Below are 27940 nucleotides of genomic sequence, written 5' to 3'. Positions count from 1 at the left end.
TGTATACGACCAGCAGTGGTACTGTATACGACCAGCAGTGGTACTGTATACGACCAGCAGTGGTACTGTATACGACCAGCAGTGGTACTGTATACGACCAGCAGTGGTACATTATACAGCCAGCAGTGGTACTGTATACGACCAGCAGTGGTACTGTATACGACCAGCAGTGGTACTGTATACGACCAGCAGTGGTACTGTATACGACCAGCAGTGGTACTGTATACGGCCAGCAGTGGCTGTATACGACCAGCAGTGGTACTGTATACGACCAGCAGTGGTACTGTATACGACCAGCAGTGCAGTGGTACTACGACCAGCATACTGACCAGCAGTGGTACTGTATACGACCAGCAGTGGTACTGTATACGACCAGCAGTGGTACTGTATATGACCAGCAGTGGTACTGTATACGACCAGCAGTGGTACTGTATACGACCAGCAGTGGTACTGTATACGACCAGCAGTGGTACTGTATACGACCAGCAGTGGTATACGACCATTATACAGCCAGCAGTGGTACTGTATACGACCAGCAGTGGTACTGTATACGACCAGCAGTGGTACTGTATACGACCAGCAGTGGTACTGTATACGACCAGCAGTGGTACTGTATACGACCAGCAGTGGTACATTATACAGCCAGCAGTGGTACTACAGACCAGCAGTATGACCAGCAGTGGTACATTATACAGCCAGCAGCCAGCAGTGGTACTGTATACGACCAGCAGTGGTACTGTATACGGCCAGCAGTGGTACATTATACAGCCAGCAGTGGTACTGTATACGGCCAGCAGTGGTACTGTATACGACCAGCAGTGGTACTGTATACGGCCAGCAGTGGTACTGTATACGACCAGCAGTGGTACTGTATACGGCCAGCAGTGGTACTGTATACGGCCAGCAGTGGTACTGTATACGACCAGCAGTGGTACTGTATATGACCAGCAGTGGTACTGTATACGACCAGCAGTGGTACTGTATACGACCAGCAGTGGTACTGTATACGACCAGCAGTGGTACTGTATACGACCAGCAGTGGTACTGTATACGGCCAGCAGTGGTACTGTATACGGCCAGCAGTGGTACTGCATACGGCCAGCAGTGGTACTGTATACGGCCAGCAGTGGTACTGCATACGGCCAGCAGTGGTACTGTATACGACCAGCAGTGGTACTGCATACGGCCAGCAGTGGTACTGCATACGGCCAGCAGTGGTACTGCATACGGCCAGCAGTGGTACTGTATACGGCCAGCAGTGGTACTGTATACGGCCAGCAGTGGTACTGGCCAGCAGTGGTATTGTATACGGCCAGCAGTGGTACTGTATACGGCCAGCAGTGGTACTGTATACGACCAGCAGTGGTACTGTATACGACCAGCAGTGGTACTGTATACGACCAGCAGTGGTACTGTATACGGCCAGCAGTGGTACTGTATACGACCAGCAGTGGTACTGTATACGACCAGCAGTGGTACTGTATACGACCAGCAGTGGTACTGTATACGACCAGCAGTGGTACTGTATACGGCCAGCAGTGGTACTGTATACGACCAGCAGTGGGTACTGTATACGACCAGCAGTGGTACTGTATACGACCAGCAGTGGTACTGTATACGACCAGCAGTGGACCAGCAGTGGTACTGTATACGACCAGCAGTGGTACTGTACGACCAGCAGTGGTACTGTACGACCAGCAGTGGTACTGTATATGACCAGCAGTGGTACTGTATACGACCAGCAGTGGACCAGCAGTGGTACTGTATACGACCAGCAGTGGTACTGTATACGACCAGCAGTGGTACTGTATACGACCAGCAGTGGTACTGTATACGACCAGCAGTGGTACTGTATACGACCAGCAGTGGTACTGTATACGACCAGCAGTGGTACTGTATACGACCAGCAGTGGTACATTATACAGCCAGCAGTGGTACTGTATACGACCAGCAGTGGTACTGTATACGACCAGCAGTGGTACTGTATACGACCAGCAGTGGTACTGTATACGACCAGCAGTGGTACTGTATACGACCAGCAGTGGTACTGTATACGGCCAGCAGTGGTACTGTATACGGCCAGCAGTGGTACTGTATACGACCAGCAGTGGTACTGTATACGACCAGCAGTGGTACTGTATATGACCAGCAGTGGTACTGTATACGACCAGCAGTGGTACATTATACCAGCAGTGGCTGTATACGACCAGCAGTGGTACTGTACCAGCAGTGGACCAGCAGTGGTACTGTATACGACCAGCAGTGGTACTGTATACGACCAGCAGTGGTACTGTATACGACCAGCAGTGGTACTGTATACGACCAGCAGTGGTACTGTATACGACCAGCAGTGGTACTGTATACGACCAGCAGTGGTACTGTATACGACCAGCAGTGGTACTGTATACGACCAGCAGTGGTACTGTATACGGCCAGCAGTGGTACTGTATACGACCAGCAGTGGTACTGTATACGACCAGCAGTGGTACTGTATACGACCAGCAGTGGTACTGTATACGACCAGCAGTGGTACTGTATACGACCAGCAGTGGTACTGTATACGACCAGCAGTGGTACTGTATACGACCAGCAGTGGTACTGTATACGACCAGCAGTGGTACTGTATACGACCAGCAGTGGTACTGTATACGACCAGCAGTGGTACTGTATACGACCAGCAGTGGTACTGTATACGACCAGCAGTGGTACTGTATACGACCAGCAGTGGTACTGTATACGACCAGCAGTGGTACTGTATACGACCAGCAGTGGTACTGTATACGACCAGCAGTGGTACTGTACCAGCGACCAGCAGTGGTACTGTATACGACCAGCAGTGGTACAGTATACGACCAGCAGTGGACCACATTATACAGCCAGCAGTGGTACTGTATACGACCAGCAGTGGTACTGTATACGACCAGCAGTGGTACTGTATACGACCAGCAGTGGTACTGTATACGACCAGCAGTGGTACTGATACGACCAGCAGTGGTACTGTATACGACCAGCAGTGGTACTGTATACGACCAGCAGTGGTACTGTAGTGGTACTGTATATGACCAGCAGTGGTACGACCAGCAGTGGTACTGTATACGACCAGCAGTGGTACATTATACAGCCAGCAGTGGTACTGTATACGACCAGCAGTGGTACTGTATACGACCAGCAGTGGTACTGTATACGACCAGCAGTGGTACTGTATACGACCAGCAGTGGACCAGCAGTGGTACTGTATACGACCAGCAGTGGTACTGTATACGACCAGCAGTGGTACTGTATACGACCAGCAGTGGTACTGTATACGACCAGCAGTGGTACTGTATACGGCCAGCAGTGGTACTGTATACGACCAGCAGTGGTACTGTATACGACCAGCAGTGGTACTGTATACGACCAGCAGTGGTACTGTATACGACCAGCAGTGGACCAGCAGTGGTACTGTATACGACCAGCAGTGGTACTGTATACGACCAGCAGTGGTACTGTATACGACCAGCAGTGGTACTGTATACGACCAGCAGTGGTACATTATACAGCCAGCAGGTACTGTATACGACCAGCAGTGGTACTGTATACCACCAGCAGTGGTACTGTATACGACCAGCAGTGGTACTGTATACGACCAGCAGTGGTACTGTATACGACCAGCAGTGGTACTGTATATGACCAGCAGTGGTACATTATACAGCCAGCAGTGGTACTGTATATGACCAGCAGTGGTACATTATACAGCCAGCAGTGGTACTGTATACGACCAGCAGTGGTACTGTATACGGCCAGCAGTGGTACATTATACAGCCAGCAGTGGTACTGTATACGGCCAGCAGTGGTACTGTATACGACCAGCAGTGGTACTGTATACGGCCAGCAGTGGTACTGTATACGACCAGCAGTGGTACTGTATACGGCCAGCAGTGGTACCAGCAGTGGTACTGTATACGGCCAGCAGTGGTACTGTATACGACCAGCAGTGGTACTGTATATGACCAGCAGTGGTACTGTATACGACCAGCAGTGGTACTGTATACGACCAGCAGTGGTACTGTATACGGCCAGCAGTGGTACTGTATACGACCAGCAGTGGTACTGTATACGACCAGCAGTGGTACTGTATACGACCAGCAGTGGTACTGTATACGGCCAGCAGTGGTACTGTATACGACCAGCAGTGGGTATATGACCAGCAGTGGTACTGTATACGACCAGCAGTGGTACTGTATACGACCAGCAGTGGTACTGTATACAGACCAGCAGTGGTACTGTATACGACCAGCAGTGGTACTGTATACGACCAGCAGTGGTACTGTATACGACCAGCAGTGGTACTGTATACGACCAGCAGTGGTACTGCATACGACCAGCAGTGGTACTGTATACGACCAGCAGTGGTACTGTATACGACCAGCAGTGGTACTGTATACGACCAGCAGTGGTACTGTATACGACCAGCAGTGGTACTGGACCAGCAGTGGTATACGACCAGCAGTGGTACTGTATACGACCAGCAGTGGTACTGTATACGACCAGCAGTGGTACTGTATACGACCAGCAGTGGTACTGTATACGACCAGCAGTGGTACTGTATACGACCAGCAGTGGTACTGTATACGACCAGCAGTGGTACTGTATACGACCAGCAGTGGTACTGTATACGACCAGCAGTGGTACTGTATACGACCAGCAGTGGTACTGTATACGACCAGCAGTGGTACATTATACAGCCAGCAGTGGTACTGTATACGACCAGCAGTGGTACTGTATACGACCAGCAGTGGTACTGTATACGACCAGCAGTGGTACTGTATACGACCAGCAGTGGTACTGTATACGGCCAGCAGTGGTACTGTATACGACCAGCAGTGGTACTGTATACGACCAGCAGTGGTACTGTATACGGCCAGCAGTGGTACTGTATACGACCAGCAGTGGTACTGTATACGACCAGCCAGCAGTGGCACTGTATATGACCAGCAGTGGTACTGTATACGACCAGCAGTGGTACATTATACAGCCAGCAGTGGTACTGTATACGACCAGCAGTGGTACTGTATACGACCAGCAGTGGTACTGTATACGACCAGCAGTGGTACTGTATACGACCAGCAGTGGTACTGTATACGACCAGCAGTGGTACATTATACAGCCAGCAGTGGTACTGTATACGACCAGCAGTGGTACTGTATACGACCAGCAGTGGTACTGTATACGACCACGACCAGCAGTGGTACTGACCAGCAGTGGTACTGTATACGACCAGCAGTGGTACTGTATACGACCAGCAGTGGTACTGTATACGACCAGCAGTGGTACTGTATACGACCAGCAGTGGTACTGTATACGACCAGCAGTGGTACTGTATACGACCAGCAGTGGTACTGTATACGACCAGCAGTGGTACTGTATACGACCAGCAGTGGTACTGTATATGACCAGCAGTGGTACTGTATACGACCAGCAGTGGTACTGTATACGACCAGCAGTGGTACTGTATACGACCAGCAGTGGTACTGTATACGACCAGCAGTGGTACATTATACAGACCAGCAGTGGTGACCAGCAGTGGTACTGTATACGACCAGCAGTGGTACTGTATACGACCAGCAGTGGTACTGTATACGACCAGCAGTGGTACTGTATACGACCAGCAGTGGTACTGTATACGACCAGCAGTGGTACATTATACAGCCAGCAGTGGTACTGTATATGACCAGCAGTGGTACATTATACAGCCAGCAGTGGTACTGACCAGCAGTGGTACGACCAGCAGTGGTACATTATACGACCAGCAGTGGTACAGCAGTGGTATACGACCAGCAGTGGTACTGTATACGACCAGCAGTGGACCAGCAGTGGTACTGTATACGACCAGCCAGCAGTGGTACTGTATACGACCAGCAGTGGTACTGTATACGACCAGCAGTGGTACTGTATACGACCAGCAGTGGTACTGTATACGACCAGCAGTGGTACTGTATACGACCAGCAGTGGTACTGTATACGACCAGCAGTGGTACTGTATACGACCAGCAGTGGTATTGTATACGACCAGCAGTGGTACTGTATACGACCAGCAGTGGTATTGTATACGACCAGCAGTGGTACTGTATACGACCAGCAGTGGTATTGTATACGACCAGCAGTTACGGACAGCAGTGGTACTGTATACGACCAGCAGTGGTACATTATACAGCCAGCAGTGATTCTCTGTACGGCCAGCAGTGGTACTGTGTACGACCAGCAGTGGTACATTATACAGCCAGCAGTGATTCTCTGTACGGCCAACAGTGGTACTGTGTATGTCCAAGCATAATCTCTGTTAACCCAGAACTAAAGTCTTGCGTAATTAATCAGACGCTCGATTAAGTTCTGGGTCCAAACATGTTAAGAGAAGAGATGACTGCTCATTCAGCCCAGGGTTCCGGTCTAGAAGCAGGCATTCCACTGTGCTCAGAGGGCACTTTCGATGCTGCAGTTTAGCTGCAGCCGAGCCCAGAAAAACAATTCTCGTAGACGGACACAGAGAGAAGTTCCTAAAAATCCTAAAAAGATAATTTCGTTGTCACCTTTGTACCAAAAATATCCACGGAATATATCCAAGATATATTTCCCATCGTTAAACATTTGACATGAATGTCGGACATGCTTCTGCATGACGTGATGACGTTGTATCTGCTCAGGCTTGCTCCAGAGAACATGAGTAGACTACGTTGAAGACAACGGGCGTCCATCTTGGAAGCAGTTATTTTATACCTCAGTGATTCAGCCAGCCAGATTACTCTCTTGCTTTCATCATCAGTGTGCACCCTTTTGGTTATTAAAGCCCAGACAGATTCCTGTCTTGCTTTCACCATCAGTGTATGCCTGTTTGTTAATTAACTCCCAGGTAGAAGATCAACCTATAAGCACCACATTCGTCCTGGAATTCTCAGGGGACTTCGTAAAAAGCCAGAATATCCTTGGGCTCATGCATTAATTCTCCTCTGTGTGTTTCGATTAGTGTTGCACGGTATACTGGTACCGAGGTAATATCACAGTACCAAAATGTCGTGACACTTATGATACCAACATGTCAGAATACCGTAGTGCAGTTTCATATGATACTACCAACTGTTTCCGCCCTACGAACCTGAAGAACCCACTGGCGCCTTTTCTCAAATGTTCATGAACTTAGTTTTGTTTATAAATTCAGTTGAATTTTTTAAGCAACAGCCACTAGTTGCTTGTAAGCGCCACTCCAGTAATGTCCACTTCACTTCCATGTGCATATCATATCTATAACCCCTAACCTGGCATCACTCACTTGGTTCTCTCCGTGCGCTCTTCCTGCGCATCGACTCCTCAATCAGTTTTGTAAATATAATTTAGCCGTGATGGCGAGTGGGGATGCAGTCCCTGATGCGTCTTCTGATGTTACATTGAATACAATGGAGCAGCAAACAGAGCTGATATAATAACCAAGAGCACAGGCCAGTCAGAGGCTTTGTGAGTTCGCTGTCACGCAGCATTCAAATGCCAGGGAGGACAAGCCGAGCACAGCTTTGAAACATGCTTGCAGATTTACAGCGAAGAAAATGGCTTGTCTCATTACCAGAGCTACTGTTTATTTTCTTCCTGCGCGATTTTACACACATTTATATAATTTCAAAAACCATGTCGCGGGCTGGTTTGATAACAAACAACTTTGTTCAGTCATCTTACCCAGCTAGCTAACAACCTGGTAACTTGACAGTAAGTCTAGACAAATGTGATTGGCCCAGGAAGAAAGGGAAAGGGTCTGCTTCACTACAAAGGTAGGATTCATGTAGACCTAATCTATCTCTTTCTGGTGCTCCTTACATTCTGTTTGGTGCCTAACGTTTTTAAAGTTGGGAGCAGTGTGAGTGTGTGTTTGTGGGAGACAGAGAGAGGGGTGTGTGTGTTTGTGGGAGAGAGGGAGAGGGGAGTGTGTGTTTGTGGGAGACAGAGAGAGGGGTGTGTGTGTTTGTGGGAGAGAGGGAGAGGGGAGTGTGTGTTTGTGGGAGAGAGGGAGACAGAGAGAGGGGTGTGTGTATTTGTGGGAGAGAGGGAGACAGAGAGAGGGGTGTGTGTGTTTGTGGGAGACAAAGAGAGGGGTGTGTGTGTTTGTGGGAGAGAGGGAGACAGAGAGAGGGGTGTGTGTGTTTGTGGGAGAGAGGAGGAGACAGAGAGAGGGTGTGTGTGTTTGTGGGAGACAGAGAGAGGGGTGTGTGTGTTTGTCGGGAGGAGAGAGGGAGACAGAGAGAGGGGTGTGTGTGTTTGTGCTCCAGAGGGGAGAGGGAGACAGAGAGAGGGGTGTGGGGTGTGTGTGTTTGTGGGAGAGAGGGAGACAGAGAGAGGGTGTGTGTGTGTTTGTGGTAAAGACAGAGAGAGGGTGTGTGTGTTTGTGGGAGACAGTGGTGTAGTGTGTTTGTGGGAGAGAGGAGAGGGGGTGTGTGTGTTTGTGGGGGGAGACAGAGAGGGTGGTGTGTGTGTTTGTGGGAGACAGAGAGAGGGTGTGTGTGTTTGTGGGAGACAGAGAGAGGGTGTGTGTGTTTGTGGGGGAGAGAGGGAGACAGAGAGAGGGGTGTGTGTGTTTGTGGGAGACAGAGAGAGGGGTGTGTGTGTTTGTGGGGAGAGAGGAGACAGAGAGAGGGGTGTGTGTGTTTGTGGGAGACAGAGAGAGTGGTGTGTGTGTTTGTGGGAGACAGAGAGTGGTGTGTGTGTTTGTGGAGGGAGACAGAGAGTGGTGTGTGTGTTTGTGGGAGACAGAGTTTTGTAAAGAGTGTGGGAGACAGAGAGAGTGGTGTGTGTTTGTGGGAGACAGAGAGAGTGGTGTGTGTGTTTGTGGGAGACAGAGAGAGTGGTGTGTGTGTTTGTGGGAGAGGGAGACAGAGAGAGGGTGTGTTTGTGGGAGACAGAGAGAGTGGTGTGTGTGTTTGTGGGAGACAGAGAGAGGGGGTGTGTGTGTGTTTGGGAGACAGAGAGAGGGGGTGTGTGTGTTTGTGGGAGATAGGGAGGGAGTGTGTGTTTGTGGGGAGAGAGGGAGACAGAGAGAGGGGTGTGTGTGTTTGTGGGAGACAGGGAGAGAGGGAGACAGAGAGAGGGGTGTGTGTGTTTGTGGGAGAGACAGAGAGAGAGAGAGGGGTGTGTGTGTTTGTGGGGAGAGAGGGAGACAGAGAGAGACAGAGGGTGTGTGTGTTTGTGGGAGAGAGGGAGACAGAGAGAGTGTGTGTGTTTGTGGGAGACAGAGAGAGGGAGTGTTTGTGGGAGACAGAGAGGGTGTGTGTGTTTGTGGGGAGAGAGGAGACAGAGAGTGTGTGTGTGTGTGTGAGAGAGGGAGACAGAGAGAGGGGTGTGTGTGTTTGTGGGAGACAGAGAGAGGGGTGTGTGTGTTTGTGGGAGAGAGAGAGAGAGAGGAGTGTGTGTGTTTGTGGGAGACAGGAGAGTGGGAGACAGAGAGGGGTGTGTGTGTGTTTGTGGGAGAGAGAGAGTGGTGTGTGTGTTTGTGGGAGACAGAGAGAGTGTGTGTTTGTGGTGTGTGTGTTTGTGGGAGACAGAGAGAGGGGTGTGTGTGTTTGTGGGAGACAGAGAGAGGGGTGTGTGTGTTTGTGTGTGTTGTGGAGACAGAGAGAGGGGTGTGTGTGTTTTGTGGGAGACAGAGAGAGGGGTGTGTGTGTTTGTGGGAGACAGAGAGGTGTGTGTTTGTGGGAGACAGAGAGAGGGTGTGTGTGTTTGTGGGAGAGAGAGAGAGAGGGTGTGTGTGTTTGTGGGGAGACAGAGAGAGGGGTGTGTGTGTTTGTGGGAGACAGAGAGAGTGGGTGTGTGTGTTTGTGGGAGACAGAGAGAGGGGGTGTGTGTGTTTGAGGGAGACAGAGAGAGTGGTGTTTGTGTGTGTTTGTGGGAGACAGAGAGAGGGGTGTGTGTGTTTGTGGGAGACAGAGAGAGTGGGTGTGTGTGTTTGTGGGAGACAGAGAGAGTGGGTGTGTGTGTTTGTGGGAGACAGAGTGTGGTGTTTGTGTGTGTTTGTGGGAGACAGAGAGAGTGGTGTGTGTGTTTTGAGGGAGACAGAGAGGGTGTGTGTGTTTGGGGGAGACAGAGAGAGGGGTGTGTGTGTTTGTGGGAGACAGAGAGAGTGTGTGTGTGTGTTTGTGGGAGACAGAGAGAGAGGGGTGTGTGTTTGTGGGAGACAGTGTTTGTGGGAGACAGAGAGGTGTGTGTGTTTGTGTGGGAGACAGAGAGTGGGTGTGTGTTTGTGGGAGACAGAGAGAGGGGTGTGTGTGTTTGTGGGAGACAGAGAGAGGGTGTGTGTGTTTGTGGGAGAGAGGGAGACAGGAGAGAGAGGGGTGTGTGTGTGGAGAGGGAGACAGAGAGGGGTGTGTGTGTTTGTGGGAGAGAGAGGGTGGGAGACAGAGAGAGGGGTGTGTGTGTTTGAGAGGGAGACAGAGAGAGGGGTGTGTGTGTTTGAGAGGGAGACAGAGAGAGGGGTGTGTGTGTTTGTGGGAGAGAGGGAGACAGAGGTGTGTGTGTTTGTGGGAGACAGAGAGAGAGAGGGGTGTGTGTGTGTTTGTGGGAGACAGAGAGAGGGGTGTGTGTGTTTGTGGGAGACAGAGAGAGGGGTGTGTGTGTTTGTGGGAGACAGAGAGAGAGGTGTGTGTGTTTGTGGGAGACAGAGAGAGTGGTGTGTGTGTTTGTGGGAGACAGAGAGAGGGGTGTGTGTGTTTGTGGGAGACAGAGAGAGGGGTGTGTGTGTTTGTGGGAGACAGAGAGAGGGGTGTGTGTGTTTGTGGGAGACAGAGAGGGTGTGTGTGTTTGTGGGAGACAGAGAGAGGGGTGTGTGTGTTTGTGGGAGACAGAGAGAGTGGTGTGTGTGTTTGTGGGAGACAGAGAGAGGGGTGTGTGTGTTTGTGGGAGACAGAGAGAGGGTGTGTGTGTTTGACAGAGAGAGGGGTGTGTGTGTTTGTGGGAGGGAGACAGAGAGAGGGGTGTGTGTGTTTGTGGGAGAGACAGAGAGAGGGTGTGTGTGTTTGTGGGAGAGGAGACAGAGAGAGGGGTGTGTGTGTGGGAGAGAGGGAGACAGAGAGAGGGGTGTGTGTGTTTGTGGAGACAGAGAGAGGGTGTGTGTGTTTGTGGGAGACAGAGAGGGTGTGTGTGTTTGTGGGAGACAGAGAGAGGGGTGTGTGTGTTTGTGGGAGACAGAGAGAGGGGTGTGTGTGTTCAGGGAGACAGAGAGAGGGTGTGTGTGTTTGTGGGAGACAGAGAGAGGGGTGTGTGTGTTTGTGGGAGACAGAGAGAGGGGTGTGTGTGTTTGTGGGAGGAGAGAGGGAGACAGAGAGGGGTGTGTGTGTTTGTGGGAGAGAGGGAGACAGAGAGGGGTGTGTGTGTTTGTGGGAGGAGAGGGTGTGTGAGGGAGACAGAGAGAGGGTGTGTGTGTGGGAGAGAGGGAGACAGAGAGAGGGGTGTGTGTGAGTGGTGTGTGTGTTTGGGGACAGAGAGAGGGAGACAGAGAGAGGGTGTGTGTGTTTGTGGGGAGAGAGGGTGTGTGTGGAGGGAGACAGAGAGGGGGTGTGTGTGGGAGAGAGGGAGACAGAGAGAGGGTGTGTGTGTTTGTGGGGAGAGAGTGTGGGAGGGAGAGAGAGAGGGTGTGTGTTTGTGGAGACAGAGAGGGGTGTGTGTGTTTGTGGGAGACAGAGAGAGGGGTGTGTGTGTTTGTGGGAGAGAGGAGACAGGGAGACAGAGAGAGGGTGTGTGTTTGTGGGAGAGAGGGAGACAGAGAGAGGGTGTGTGTGTTTGTGGGAGAGAGGAGGGTGTGTGTGTTTGTGGGGGAGAGGAGACAGGGGAGTGTGTGTGTTTGTGGGGAGAGAGAGGGAGAGTGGTGTGTGTGTTTGTGGGAGACAGAGAGAGGGTGTGTGTGTTTGTGGGAGACAGAGAGAGTGGTGTGAGGTAGGGAGGGAAGGAAGGAAGGAGAGTCTATGTCGATCTGTTTCCTGTGAAGTAAAGGTTTCATGCAGTGTTTTTTCCCCTTACTGCCACAATGAGATACAGATCATTCTGCATGTACAGTATATTCCTCCGTCCCATTCCTCCCTCTCATTCCTCCCTTCAATTCCTCCCTCCAATTCCTCCCTCCCATTCCTCCCTCCCATTCCTCCCTCTCATTCCTCCCTCCCATTCCTCCCTCCCATTCCTCCCTCCCATTCCTCCCTCCATTCCTCCCTCCCATTCCTCCCTCCCATTCCTCCCTCCCATTCCTCCCTCCAATTCCTCCCTCCCATTCCACCCCTCCCACTCCTCCCTCCCATTCCTCCCGTTTCTCCCTCCCCTTCCTTCCCCCATTCCTCCCTCCCCTTCCTCCCTCCCGTTCCTCCCTCCCATTCCTCCCTCCCATTCCTCCCTCCATTCCTCCCTCCCTCCCATTCCACCCTCCCACTCCTCCCTCCCATTCCTCCCTCCCGTTTCTCCCTCCCCTTCCTTCCCCCATTCCTCCCTCCCCTTCCCTCCCTCCCGTTCCTCCCTCCCGTTCCTCCCTCCCATTCCTTCCCCCGTTCCTCTGTCCCGTTCCTCCCTCCCATTCCTCCCTCCCTTCCTCCCTCCCGTTCCCTCCCTCCCGTTCCTCCCTCCCATTCCTTCCCCCCGTTCCTCTGTCCCGTTCCTCCCTCCCATTCCTCCCTCCCCTTCCTCCCTCCCGTTCCTCCCTCCCGTTCCTCCCTCCCATTCCTTCCCCCGTTCCTCTGTCCCGTTCCTCCCTCCCATTCCTCCCTCCCATTCCTTCCCCCGTTCCTCCCCCCGTTCCTCCCTCCCGTTCCTCCCTCCCGTTCCTCCCTCCCATTCCTCCCTCCCATTCCTCTCTCCCGTTCCTCCCTCCCATTCCTTCCTCCCATTCCTCCCTCCCATTCCAGCCAGATCACAGGTAGGCCTTTGCAAATAGGAGCAAATCAGCCATTCTATGCAGTATCTATTATACAGTGTAAAGTTCAATTCTATATGTGTTTTATTGAGTATATATTGAGTATATATATTGAGTGTGAATATCAGTGACAGGTTTTTTTGTGTAGCACATGCGCATAACATTTAGAAAACAGGAACAAGCTTCGGTGGGACGGGGCGAACAGGACGTTAGATTTTTTTCACCGCGGTATCGTAATACAATGTTTTTGTTTATTTAACCTTTATTTAACTAGGCGAGCCAGTTAAGAACAAATTATTATATACAATGACAGCCTACCAAAATGCAAAGGACCTGTGGGGCCGGGGGCTGGGATTAAAAATATAGGACAAAACACACATCACGACAAGAGAGACGCCACAATACTACATAAGAGACACCACAATAATACATAAAGAGAGACACCACAATACTACATAAAGACACCACAATACTACATAAAGAGAGACCTAAGACTACAACATAGAGTGGCAGCTTTAACGATGTGCGCTGAGAGACGGGAAACAAGTACAGGGAGTGAGTGTTTTAATAAATAAACTAAACAAGAAACAAGTACAGGGAGTGAGTGTTTTAATAAATAAACTCAACAAGAAACAAGTACAGGGAGTGAGTGTTTTAATAAATAAACTAAACAAGAAACAAGTACAGGGAGTGAGTGTTTTAATAAATAAACTAAACAAGAAACAAGTACAGGGAGTGAGTGTTTTAATAAATAAACTAAACAAGAAACAAGTACAGGGAGTGAGTGTTTTAATAAATAAACTAAACAAGAAACAAGTACAGGGAGTGAGTGTTTTAATAAATAAACTCAACAAGAAACAAGTACAGGGAGTGAGTGTTTTAATAAATAAAATAAACAAGAAACAAGTACAGGGAGTGAGTGTTTTAATAAATAAACTAAACAAGAAACAAGTACAGGAGTGAGTGTTTTAATAAATAAACTAAACAAGAAACAAGTACAGGGAGTGAGTGTTTTAATAAATAAACTAAACAAGAAACAAGTACAGGGAGTGAGTGTTTTAATAAATAAACTAAACAAGAAACAAGTACAGGGAGTGAGTGTTTTAATAAATAAACTAAACAAGAAACAAGTACAGGGAGTGAGTGTTTTAATAAATAAAATAAACAAGAAACAAGTACAGGGAGTGAGTGTTTTAATAAATAAACTAAACAAGAAACAAGTACAGGGAGTGAGTGTTTTAATAAATAAAATAAACAAGAAACAAGTACAGGAGTGAGTGTTTTAATAAATAAACTAAACAAGAAACAAGTACAGGAGTGAGTGTTTTAATAAATAAACTAAACAAGAAACAAGTACAGGAGTGAGTGTTTTAATAAATAAACTAAACAAGAAACAAGTACAGGGAGTGAGTGTTTTAATAAATAAACTAAACAAGAAACAAGTACAGGGAGTGAGTGTTTTAATAAATAAACTAAACAAGAAACAAGTACAGGGAGTGAGTGTTTTAATAAATAAAATAAACAAGAAACAAGTACAGGGAGTGAGTGTTTTAATAAATAAACTAAACAAGAAACAAGTACAGGGAGTGAGTGTTTTAATAAATAAAATAAACAAGAAACAAGTACAGGGAGTGTGTTTTAATAAATAAAATAAACAAGAAACAAGTACAGGGAGTGAGTGTTTTAATAAATAAAATAAACAAGAAACAAGTACAGGGAGTGAGTGTTTTAATAAATAAAATAAACAAGAAACAAGTACAGGGAGTGAGTGTTTTAATAAATAAACTAAACAAGAAACAAGAACAGGGAGTGAGTGTTTTAATAAATAACCTAACAATGAACAAGTACAGGGAGTGAGTGTTTTAATAAATAAACTAAACAAGAAACAAGTACAGGGAGTGAGTGTTTTAATAAATAAACTAAACAAGAAACACGTACAGGAGTGAGTGTTTTAATAAATAAACTAAACAAGAAACAAGTACAGGGAGTGAGTGTTTTAATAAATAAACTAAACAAGAAACAAGTACAGGGAGTGAGTGTTTTAATAAATAAACTCAACAAGAAACAAGTACAGGGAGTGAGTGTTTTAATAAATAAACTCAACAAGAAACAAGTACAGGGAGTGAGTGTTTTAATAAATAAACTCAACAAGAAACAAGTACAGGGAGTGAGTGTTTCAATAAATAAACTCAACAAGAAACAAGTACAGGGAGTGAGTGTTTTAATAAATAAACTCAACAAGAAACAAGTACAGGGAGTGAGTGTTTCAATAAATAAACTCAACAAGAAACAAGTACAGGGAGTGAGTGTTTTAATAAATAAACTCAACAAGAAACAAGTACAGGGAGTGAGTGTTTTAATAAATAAACTCAACAAGAAACAAGTACAGGGAGTGAGTGTTTTAATAAATAAACTAAACAAGAAACAAGTACAGGGAGTGAGTGTTTTAATAAATAAACTAAACAAGAAACAAGTACAGGGAGTGAGTGTTTTAATAAATAAACTCAACAAGAAACAAGTACAGGGAGTGAGTGTTTTAATAAATAAAATAAACAAGAAACAAGTACAGGGAGTGAGTGTTTTAATAAATAAACTAAACAAGAAACAAGTACAGGAGTGAGTGTTTTAATAAATAAACTAAACAAGAAACAAGTACAGGGAGTGAGTGTTTTAATAAATAAACTAAACAAGAAACAAGTACAGGGAGTGAGTGTTTTAATAAATAAACTAAACAAGAAACAAGTACAGGGAGTGAGTGTTTTAATAAATAAACTAAACAAGAAACAAGTACAGGGAGTGAGTGTTTTAATAAATAAAATAAACAAGAAACAAGTACAGGGAGTGAGTGTTTTAATAAATAAACTAAACAAGAAACAAGTACAGGGAGTGAGTGTTTTAATAAATAAAATAAACAAGAAACAAGTACAGGAGTGAGTGTTTTAATAAATAAACTAAACAAGAAACAAGTACAGGAGTGAGTGTTTTAATAAATAAACTAAACAAGAAACAAGTACAGGAGTGAGTGTTTTAATAAATAAACTAAACAAGAAACAAGTACAGGGAGTGAGTGTTTTAATAAATAAACTAAACAAGAAACAAGTACAGGGAGTGAGTGTTTTCATAAATAAACTAAACAAGAAACAAGTACAGGGAGTGAGTGTTTTAATAAATAAAATAAACAAGAAACAAGTACAGGGAGTGAGTGTTTTAATAAATAAACTAAACAAGAAACAAGTACAGGGAGTGAGTGTTTTAATAAATAAAATAAACAAGAAACAAGTACAGGGAGTGAGTGTTTTAATAAATAAAATAAACAAGAAACAAGTACAGGGAGTGAGTGTTTTAATAAATAAAATAAACAAGAAACAAGTACAGGGAGTGAGTGTTTTAATAAATAAAATAAACAAGAAACAAGTACAGGGAGTGAGTGTTTTAATAAATAAACTAAACAAGAAACAAGAACAGGGAGTGAGTGTTTTAATAAATAACCTAACAATGAACAAGTACAGGGAGTGAGTGTTTTAATAAATAAACTAAACAAGAAACAAGTACAGGGAGTGAGTGTTTTAATAAATAAACTAAACAAGAAACAAGTACAGGGAGTGAGTGTTTTAATAAATAAACTAAACAAGAAACAAGTACAGGGAGTGAGTGTTTTAATAAATAAACTAAACAATGAACACATACAGGGAGTGAGTGTTTTAATAAATAAACTAAACAAGAAACAAGTACAGGGAGTGAGTGTTTTAATAAATAAACTAAACAAGAAACAAGTACAGGGAGTGAGTGTTTTAATAAATAAACTCAACAAGAAACAAGTACAGGGAGTGAGTGTTTTAATAAATAAACTAAACAAGAAACAAGTACAGGGAGTGAGTGTTTTAATAAATAAACTAAACAAGAAACAAGTACAGGGAGTGAGTGTTTTAATAAATAAACTCAACAAGAAACAAGTACAGGGAGTGAGTGTTTCAATAAATAAACTCAACAAGAAACAAGTACAGGGAGTGAGTGTTTTAATAAATAAACTCAACAAGAAACAAGTACAGGGAGTGAGTGTTTTAATAAATAAAATAAACAAGAAACAAGTACAGGGAGTGAGTGTTTTAATAAATAAACTCAACAAGAAACAAGTACAGGGAGTGATTGTTTTAATAAATAAACTAAACAAGAAACAAGTACAGGGAGTGAGTGTTTTAATAAATAAACTCAACAAGAAACAAGTACAGGGAGTGAGTGTTTTAATAAATAAACTAAACAAGAAACAAGTACAGGGAGTGAGTGTTTTAATAAATAAACTAAACAAGAAACAAGTACAGGGAGTGAGTGTTTTAATAAATAAACTCAACAAGAAACAAGTACAGGGAGTGAGTGTTTTAATAAATAAACTAAACAAGAAACAAGTACAGGGAGTGAGTGTTTTAATAAATAAACTAAACAAGAAACAAGTACAGGGAGTGAGTGTTTTAATAAATAAACTAAACAAGAAACAAGTACAGGGAGTGAGTGTTTTAATAAATAAACTCAACAAGAAACAAGTACAGGGAGTGAGTGTTTTAATAAATAAACTAAACAAGAAACAAGTACAGGGAGTGAGTGTTTTAATAAATAAACTAAACAAGAAACAAGTACAGGGAGTGAGTGTTTTAATAAATAAACTCAACAAGAAACAAGTACAGGGAGTGAGTGTTTCAATAAATAAACTCAACAAGAAACAAGTACAGGGAGTGAGTGTTTTAATAAATAAACTCAACAAGAAACAAGTACAGGGAGTGAGTGTTTTAATAAATAAAATAAACAAGAAACAAGTACAGGGAGTGAGTGTTTTAATAAATAAACTCAACAAGAAACAAGTACAGGGAGTGATTGTTTTAATAAATAAACTAAACAAGAAACAAGTACAGGGAGTGAGTGTTTTAATAAATAAACTAAACAAGAAACAAGTACAGGGAGTGAGTGTTTTAATAAATAAACTAAACAAGAAACAAGTACAGGGAGTGAGTGTTTTAATAAATAAACTAAACAAGAAACAAGTACAGGGAGTGAGTGTTTTAATAAATAAACTAAACAAGAAACAAGTACAGGGAGTGAGTGTTTTAATAAATAAACTCAACAAGAAACAAGTACAGGGAGTGAGTGTTTTAATAAATAAACTCAACAAGAAACAAGTACAGGGAGTGAGTGTTTTAATAAATAAACTCAACAAGAAACAAGTACAGGGAGTGAGTGTTTTAATAAATAAACTAAACAAGAAACAAGTACAGGGAGTGAGTGTTTTAATAAATAAACTAAACAATGAACACATACAGGGAGTGAGTGTTTTAATAAATAAAATAAACAAGAAACAAGTACAGGGAGTGAGTGTTTTAATAAATAAACTAAACAAGAAACAAGTACAGGGAGTGAGTGTTTTAATAAATAAACTAAACAAGAAACAAGTACAGGGAGTGAGTGTTTTAATAAATAAACTAAACAAGAAACAAGTACAGGGAGTGAGTGTTTTAATAAATAAACTAAACAAGAACCACAAACAACGCACCGACATGAAACAGAGTCAATAACACCTGAGGAAAGAACCAAGGGGAGCGACCGATGTAGGGAAGATAATCAAGGAGGTGATGGAGTCCAGGTGAGTGTCATGAGTCGCAGCTGCGCGGGAGTGTGCGTGACAGTACCCCCTCCCTGACGCGCGGTTCCAGCTCCAGCAACACATGACAACACAGCATTGTAGCAACAACACATGACAACAACATGGTAACAACACAACATAGCAGCAGCACAACATGGTAGCAGCACAAAACATGGTACAAACATTATTGGGCACAGACAACAGCACAATGGCAAGAAGGTAGAGACAACAATAGATCACGCAAAGCAGCCACAACTGTCACTAAGAGTGTCCATGATTAAGTCTTTGAATGTAGAGATGGAGATAAAACTGTCCAGTTTGAGTGTTTGTTGCAGCTCGTTCCAGTCGCTAGCTGCAGCGAACCTAAAAGAGGAACGACCCAGGGATGTGTGTGTTTTGGGGACCTTTAACAGAATGTGATACTTGGTATGGTATCGTAAGTCAAATTTGGGTATCGTGACAACACTAGTTTGTATAGATTAAACTCATGCAGAACCCAACAGATGGCCTAATACAAAGCTGTAAAAGGTTGGTAGTCCTGCTTCTACCCAGACTGGCTTCATACCATTACCCCCTTGCCTCCCCAAGGCCCAGCCTTAACACAGCCTAGCCAAGTCCTCCTTGAGTCATTCAGTTTGGTTCAATCACTGGGCAACCGTCTGCCGCTCCGACCCTAACCTCTGACCCCGGCATTTGATCACTACCGTTTCAGTCTTTGGGAGATGAGGATAGAAATAGAGAGAAGCCAGACAGAGCTGGCTGCCACTAGTCTTTGTTCCTCGAAGTCCTCTCCTATTGTTCCCCAGAAGAACATCCCTGTTGTTTACTGTTGTTAATTTCAAATGCCATCCATTTTTACATTTACATTTGGGTCATTTAGCAGATGCTCTCATCCAGAGCGACTTAAACTCAGGTTGACCATTCCAGCCAGCAAGAAATGTTTCGGGTTTTTCATTGTCTTTTCCTTATAGAAATTGAACCCACAATCTTGCTGTTACTATCGCTACGCTCTTACCAACTGAGTTGGTTGAGAATAGAAAAAACATTGAAAATATGTCCCTTTCTGGGAATGTTTTTTGGGGGGGGTTTTGGTTGTTCTGCTATTGCTCTGACAACACCCAATTTAAGCCAACTCATCCTCCGTGACGCACCATGTCATCATCCAGAACGTCATCCAGACCTTCGGAAGACATTGCAGAATTATCCCTGACATTTGTGTGAAAGGAAGATTCATAAAACAAACCTTCACAAAACAGGAAAAACTGCCCTTATTTAAACTGGCTTGTATTCATTTAAGTTCAACAGAACTGTAAATCATATTCAGAAAGCCCTTCAGTTGACAATGGCCATGTTGTTTTCCCCCACATAGCAGGCCCAGGTCTTATAGCTACTAACTGTCATTGGGATTATTGTTACGACACCCTGCCCTCTGTTTCCACACGTACACACACACATGTGCGCGCACACACACACACACGCACACCACACAGCTTACACTCATGTTAATTGTTATTCTATAGAGCTGTGAGTGTCTATGGAGGTCAAAGTTGACGTATTGTTATCCTGCCTCTCCGATTGTCTCTACTCGTTAGTGAAATTACCATCAACAATGTTATGTGTGTGTGTGTTTCTTGATTTAATGACCTTAGCAGCTGATTAAGTTGAGTGTTTATATATTTTAGGGCTCGTTACTTACACGTGAAGTCACATATAGGGCAACAAATCAACGTTTATTGGTTGAGTATACAGATTTGCAGATGTTATCACAGGTGCAGCGAAATGCTTGTGTTTCTATCTCCAACAGTGCAGTAATAATACCTAGCAATAAATACATAAAAACAATACACACATTATATAGGGTGAGACATGATTAGAATACAGTATGTACATATAAAGTGGGTGAAACAGTATGTAAACATTATTAAGGTGACCAGTGTTCAATGACTCTTATGGGCACCAGTCTCTAAGGTGCAGGGTAGAGTACCGGGTGGTAGCCGGCTAGTAACAGTCTCTAAGGTGCAGGGTAGAGTATCGGGTGGTAGCCGGCTAGTAACAGTCTCTAAGGTGCAGGGTAGAGTATCGGGTGTTAGCCGGCTAGTAACAGTCTCTAAGGTGCAGCGTAGAGTATCGGGTGATAGCCGGCTAGTAACAGTCTCTAAGGTGCTGGATAGAGTATCGGGTGGTAGCCGGCTAGTGACAGTGATTAAGGTTCAGGGCAGGTTACTGGGCGGAGGCCGGCTAGTGGTGGCTGTGGTGGGACACGCACAGCGGTTAGTGACACCCCGAACCCAACCAGACGGTTTAATTCCCTTTAATAGACTCTGTTTTAACCTGCATGCTGTATGCTATCATTATGGTGGGACCTAGGATTGAATTGATTGGACATTAATGTCACTGGACTGGGGAGGAGCCCAATGGAGGTGAGAGGACACATACTGTTGTCCTATGAAGGAATCCTTCAGTTTTTAAGAAATTATTGGAATTGATGTTTGGATTGTTGTCTGTATTTCCCAGTACTCAAAGAGCTGAAGATCAAAGACAGACAATCAGACAGATAGCAGACAGATGTGGAGACAGACACATAGTGTGCATCTCAAATGGCACCCTATTCCCTTTTAACCAGAGTCCACCAAGGGAATAGGGTGCCATTTGGGACACATCCATAGAAGATAGAAGCAGACACCCTGTCTGTCAGTAAAAATAGAGGTACAGTATATGTAGTTTATAATCTTAGTCGGGCTGTAAAGGACAATTACTCTTCCACATAGACTTAACACAATGCGTCTTCAAGGATGCTGGCAGGAAGGATACAAACTGAACAAACAAACGATTCTGGAGGCTTCACAGTCTCTTTGCACAAAATCGACCCTCTGGGCTGTGTTCGTCAGGCATCAAACGGAAAAAACAGACTGGTACAGGGAGAGACTTCCTGAACTTCCTGGTCCAATATGAAACACTGTTTTCTGACGCATGCCCGAATAAACAGGACCCTGTATTGAGTCAACACCTGTCTCCTCTAGCTGGTATGTTTGAGGATTCTCAGAACCTCCGAATCTCCTTCTGTGTCAGACATCAAACACCAACGTCTCCTCCAATCCCAGAGCTCCATCACAAACTCTGGGTTTTCCAGGACACCACGCAGGGGGTCCCGGTGTTCACTCTGGTTTCATTCTGTACTTCCTGTAACGAAACCTATATTTCCACCTTTGTCATTAGAGTTTGTATGAGACAAGGGAATTGTAGCAAGGTGAGAATCTCCTATATCAGAATGGACAGTTAAAGCATCCTGGTTTACTGCATTCTATCTGCTCCTAGGTTTATATTCAATAGATACAGACAAGGACTCACTTCTCTTTCATAACAGTCAATACAGTAGAACAAACGGCAAATGTTTTTTTGTTACGTTTTTAAAAACGCATACACAGCTCGAGCAAGACATACATCCGCATTTCTCTGACTACGTTCCTCCATTGAGTAAAAAAAAACTTCTGATTCCAGGAGGACCATGAGCTGTTGCTATCGATAAGGTGTCTGATTCATAATTTTCACCTCGAATAGAAGTAGAGGGACTTTTGCCAGAGGTTGCTTGTTGTGAGCGCTGAGGGAACTTTATGCACTTGGCCAGATGATTTTCCATCTTTGTTGCATTCTTCACATATGATTTGGCACAGTATTTGCAAATGTACACAGCTTTTCCTTCTACATTAGCTGCAGTGAAATGTCTCCACACATCAGATAGTGCCGTGGCATTTTCCTGTAAAAAGTGTTTAAAAAACCCAAATACAATTCCATGTACAGAATTGTTAGATTAAACATTTCCTTTGTAAGATAAATGTTTTAAAATGAAACATGTATGGAAACAGGTGAACTAACACTCCTCAGTTAGCAGGCTCAAGCAAACTAAAACACACGTGGTAGCAAAAACTAACTATCAGAAATGATTAACAAGTTAGAAATATTTTAAACACACTTTGCTGTAGGCTTGCTATTTACTAGTTAACAAACAATAATGTATGGCATATAAAATACAGTTGCAATCGGAAGTTTAAATCACAATTCCTGACATTTAATCCTAGTAAAAATTCTGTTTTAGGTCAGTTAGGATCACCATGTTATTTGAAGAATGTACGTGGGTCAGAAGTTTACATACACTCAATTAATATTTGGTAGCATTGCCTTTAAATTGTTTAACTTGAGTCAAACGTTTCGGTGGCCTTCCACAAGCTTCCCACAATAAGTTGGGTAAATTTTGGCCCATTACTCCTGACAAAACTGGTGTAACTGAGACAGGTTTGTAGGCCTCCTTGCTCGCACAAGCTTTTTCAGTTCTACCCACAAATTTTCTATACGATTGAGGTCTAACATTGAGTGGCTGCTGCCAACACACTGACTCAACTCCAGCCACTTTAATAATGGCAATTGATGGGAAATGATGTAAAATATATCACTAGCCACTTTAAACAATGCTACCTAATATAATGTTTACATACCCTACATTATTCATCTCATATGTATACGTATATACTGTACTCTATATCATCTACTGCATCCTTATGTAATACATGTATCACTAGCCACTTTAACTATGCCACTTTGTTTACATACTCATCTCATATGTATATACTGTACTCGATACCATCTACTGTATCTTGCCTAAGCTGCTCTGTACCATCACTCATTCATATATCTTTATGTACATATTCTTTATCCCCTTACACTGTGTATAAGACAGTAGTTTTTTTTTTAATTGGTAGTTAGATTACTTGTTGGATTATTACTGCATTGTCGGAACTAGAAGCACAAGCATTTCGCTACACTCGCATTAACATCTGCTAACCATGTGTATGTGACAAATAAAATTTGATTTGATTTGATTTGAGGTCAGGGCTTTGTGATAGCCACTCCAATACCTTGACTTTGTTGTCCTTAAGTCATTTTGCCACAACTTTGGAAGTATGGTTGGGGTCATTGTCCATTTGGAAGACCCGTTTGCGACCAAGCTTTAACTTCCTGACTGATGTCTTGAGATGTTGCTTCAATAAATCCACATAATTTTCCTACCTCATGATGCCATCTATTTTGTGAAGTGCACCAGTCCCTCCTGCAGCAAAGCACCCCCACAAAATATGCTTTTGAACCATAGCTAAACAAGCATTTGTGTAAGAGTATTGATAGCCTAGCATAGCATTAAGCCTAGCATTCAGCATGCAACATTTTCACAAAAACAATAAAAGCATTCAAATGAAATAATTTACCTTTGAAGAACTTCAGATGTTTTCAATGAGGAGACTCAGTTAGATAGCAAATGTTCAGTTTTTCCAAAAAGATTATTTGTGTAGGACGCTCCGTTTTGTTCATCATGTTTGGGTAAGAAAAAACCTGAAAATTAAGTCATTACAACGCAAACTTTTTTTCCAAATTAACTCCATAATATCGACAGAAACATGGCAAACGTTGTTTAGAATCAATCCTCAAGGTGTTTTTCACATATCTATCGATGATAAATCATTCTTGGCAGTTTGGTTTCTCCTCTGAAGAAAATGGAACGCGCATGGACCTGAAGATTACGCAATAATTTCGACGGAGGACACCGGGCGGACACCTGGTAAATGTAGTCTCTTATGGTCAATCTTCCAATGATATGCCTACAAATACGTCACAATGCTGCAGACACCTTGGGGAAACGACAGAAAGTGCAGGCTCATTCCTGGCGCATTCACAGCCATATAAGGAGACATTGGAACACAGGGCATTCAAAATCTGGACCATTTCCTGTATGAAATCTCATCTTGGTTTTGCCTGTAGCATTAGTTCTGGGGCACTCACAGATAATATCTTTGCAGTTTTGGAAATGTCAGAGTTTTTTCTTTCCAAAGCTGTCAATTACATGCATAGTCGAGCATCTTTTCGTGACAAAATATCTTGTTTAAAACAGGAACGTTTTTTTCCAAAAATTAAAAGAGCGCCCCCTATCTCGAAGAAGTTAACGGCTCTTTTCTGGATTTTGTTCATTAGCGAGTATCGGCCTAATTCTGCTCTCTGTCTCTCTCTCTGATTGTCTCTGTCTCTCTCTCTGAGTGTCTCTGTCTCTCTCTCCATGTACGTGCCTCAGTGGTTAGAGAGGTGACCTTGATGTTGTTGATTCTCTCCTGCTCTCTCATTGAATGAGAGAAGATGAGGAAGGAAAGGAACATCTCAACCTCCTTTGTCAGAACGCACACAAACGCACACCGAATCCCAACAGCCTCCACACATAAACACGCCATCACATGGAACTGCCCTCGGGGTTGCCACAGCAACCACCAGTGGGCGCTACTCTGAGACGATGCCAGGGCCGTCAGAAGATCAGCCTCTTTCATCGTGTTGAGATAACGTCTGGCCAAATTAAACACTGTTGTTCTGAAGCTCTAGCTGACTTTTTTTATACACTTTGATGATGAACTATGCAAAAATCCCTCCTCCATTTCTTGGTTGCTAAAATGTCAGTTTATGTGACAAAACAAGCAAGTAGAGAATCATTGTACCATCTAAACTGCTGTGAAATATATTTTAAATAACCTGAAATATTGTATTTACGGCTGTTTGAAGCTGGTGTACCAAACCAAAAGTTTAAAACTAAACTTAAGAATGGGAAGCAAAGAAATAGTGCACATGGAACAGATCTACCGCTTCTTAGACTTGCTTTCAATTAGAATGACAAATCTATAACGTTTCTATGTACATTTGGTCAGGTCGCCCAAAAAGTTACATATTGTCGCTTTAATCTTGTGCAGTGATGACACTAAGCTGACAGAGAAAGACTGAGTGACAGAGAGTTTAACCATTTGTGTTCTGTGGCTGGTGTTGCTGAAGATAGATACTGTGTGCTTAAATACACAGTTGTCATGGCAGAAGAAAGTTACTGCATGGACTCAGTCTCCTTGTCGTAAGTGGTGTTGTATATTTTAGTACAGTGTGCAATTCCAGACAACTCACATCTTAAATCACACACTTTGTGAATATGAGTAGCTCACTAATAACTGCCTTCATTTTGCTGGACCCCAGGAAGAGTAGCTGCTGCTTTTGCAGGAACTAATGGGGATCCATAATAAATACAATACAAATGCAGCCTAATGCCAACACTGTGCTGAATGGTTGATATGTCCAAAATGTGTAGGATGCTTTTTAGGCTTCAATTAACTTTTTATTGTTGACATTTGTTAGTTAATCGTTTCCCATTCCTTCCTTTTCCCCTCTCTTAGCTGTCAGGAACGACCGCAATAAGAAGAAGAAGGAGAGTCCCAAGCCAGAGCTGACTGAGAACTACGAGCTGAGTGCAGAACAAGAGGCCATCATAGAGAAGATACGCAAGGCTCATCAGGAGACCTTCCCATCGCTCTGCCAGCTGGGGAAATACACCACGGTTAGTACTGTAGCACACAGACAGACACACAGAGACACACACACACACAGAGACACACACACACACACACACAGACACACACAGAGACACACCCACACAGAGAATAGAATAGAAGTATACTACAGGATATTGTCATTTTCAGATCACAGAAATTCGTAACTCAACCCCTCGAGAAAATCTCACACAGACCCTGAGGGGTTGGAAGCCAGGGTCAGCCACTGTGCAGTTTGGATGGAGGTTTGCTCAAGGGCACAACCACAGGAGATTAGCATGCACACAGACACACTTATATTTAGTTGTAGTTAACTCTCCAGGCACAGTTTGCATCAATGTCAGTGTAGTGAGGTCTGACTAACTCAGACATCGATAGATTGTTGTCTCCATGTCCCACTGACGCACACCACAGGCATGCATCTCTAACCCTCTGTTGACACACTGTCTATTTCATTTTGTGTGATAGTGTACTTCTGACTGGCGGAGCCCACAAAGGAAATCGATCCATTGTACTGTACTGCAAATCCCCCTCTAATGCAGTAGCCAGAACTCAATTATAAGATAAATCCTCCCCAACACAACTCAATAACCTCTCCTGTCCATGCAATTCCAGGACGGTTGGATAGATTTAGAATGGAAATCCATGACAATCAAAGGAGGTTAGGAGCAGTCTTTAGGGCAGGTGCTTCATGTCAACTGATGATCAATATCTGGAGAGTGTCATGAGAAGATAGACATTCTGCGCTAGTCTTTAGAGAGCCTTGATAGGTTCCACAACTGCACAGTGGTCCTGTGCTCTGCTGCTGAGCCTGTGCTGCTTCCAGCCTATTTGTTTTTATTTTACTTCACCTTTTTTTAATTAACCAGGTAGGCTGGTAAGTTGGTAAGTTCTCATTTACAATTGCGACTTGGCCAAGAAAGCAAAGCAGTGCGACAAAAACAACAACACAGAGTTACACATGGGATAAACAAATGTACAGTCAATAACACAATAGAAACATCTGTATGCAGTCTGTGCAAATGAAGAAAGGAGGTAAGGCAATAAATAGGCCAAAGTGGCAAAGTAATTACAATGTCCTAAGCCAGGATTCAGACACGGCTAGGACATCAGGGTTTGCGGAATGTGCTAGGGCAGTGAATAAAGCAAACTTAGGGAGGAGGCTTCTGATGTTAACATGCATGAAACCAAGGCTTTTACAGTTACAGAAGTCAACAAATGAGAGCGCCTGGGGACACACAGGGCCTGGGTTAACCTCTACATCACAAAGAGGAACAGAGGAGGAGTAGGATGAGGGTACAGTTAAAGGCTATAAGAACTGGTCATCTAGTGCGTTTGGAACAGAGTAAAAGGAGCAGACTTCTGGGCATGGTAGGATAGATTCAGGGCATAATGTACAGACACGGGCATGGTAGGGTGTGAGTACAGTGGAGGTAAACCTAGGCATTGAGCGAGGATGAGAGATGTTGCATATCTGGAGGCGCCAGTTAAGCTAGGTGCGGTCTCCGCATGTGTGGGGGGTGGGACAAGGGGGCTATCTGAGGCATGTTGAGCAGGACTAGGGGTTCCACAACACAATAAAACAATGAGAGCTGCCCTAAACAACAGTATACAAGGCATATTAACATTAGAGAGAGGCATAAAGCAATCACAGGTGTTGATTGGGAGAGCTAAAACAACAACGGGTAAGACAACAACAGGTACACAGCTAAGACATCAACAATGGGTAAATGGCGATGAATGGGCAGAGAGGGTCAGTTAGCTACACACCGGGCCTGAGTTCGAGGCTGGGGCAGAAAGATAAACAAAATGAAGTACCGTGTTAATGAACAGTCCAGCAGGCATCGGCTGGGTAGCTGAGTGATCATGGGGTCCAATGAGCAGCAATAGATGAAACAGGGAGCCGTTCGGTAGTCGATTACTACGCTAGGCGAGTGGGAGACACAGGGTTCAGGAAGCTAGTGGGCCAGGGATAGCAGATGGACCAACAACAGCTGCGATGATCCGGTGTAA

At 44.3% G+C, this 27940-nt stretch overlaps 1 protein-coding gene across 1 annotated transcript in view; it reads left to right on the top strand.

The window, feature by feature from the left end:
• The window catches only part of LOC112265842 (retinoic acid receptor alpha-A-like), a 116485-nt gene that overhangs the window by 57937 nt on the left and 30608 nt on the right, over positions 1–27940 (top strand). The window contains exon 4 of the mRNA XM_042295467.1: positions 25775–25935. Within this exon, the coding sequence (XP_042151401.1) occupies positions 25775–25935 (161 nt within the window). The remainder of the gene's footprint in view (positions 1–25774; positions 25936–27940) is intronic.

This window comes from Oncorhynchus tshawytscha, linkage group LG13 (assembly GCF_018296145.1).
Source record: "Oncorhynchus tshawytscha isolate Ot180627B linkage group LG13, Otsh_v2.0, whole genome shotgun sequence".
Classification (NCBI taxonomy): Eukaryota; Metazoa; Chordata; class Actinopteri; order Salmoniformes; family Salmonidae; genus Oncorhynchus; species Oncorhynchus tshawytscha.
This window is presented reverse-complemented; position numbering and strand designations above follow the sequence as displayed.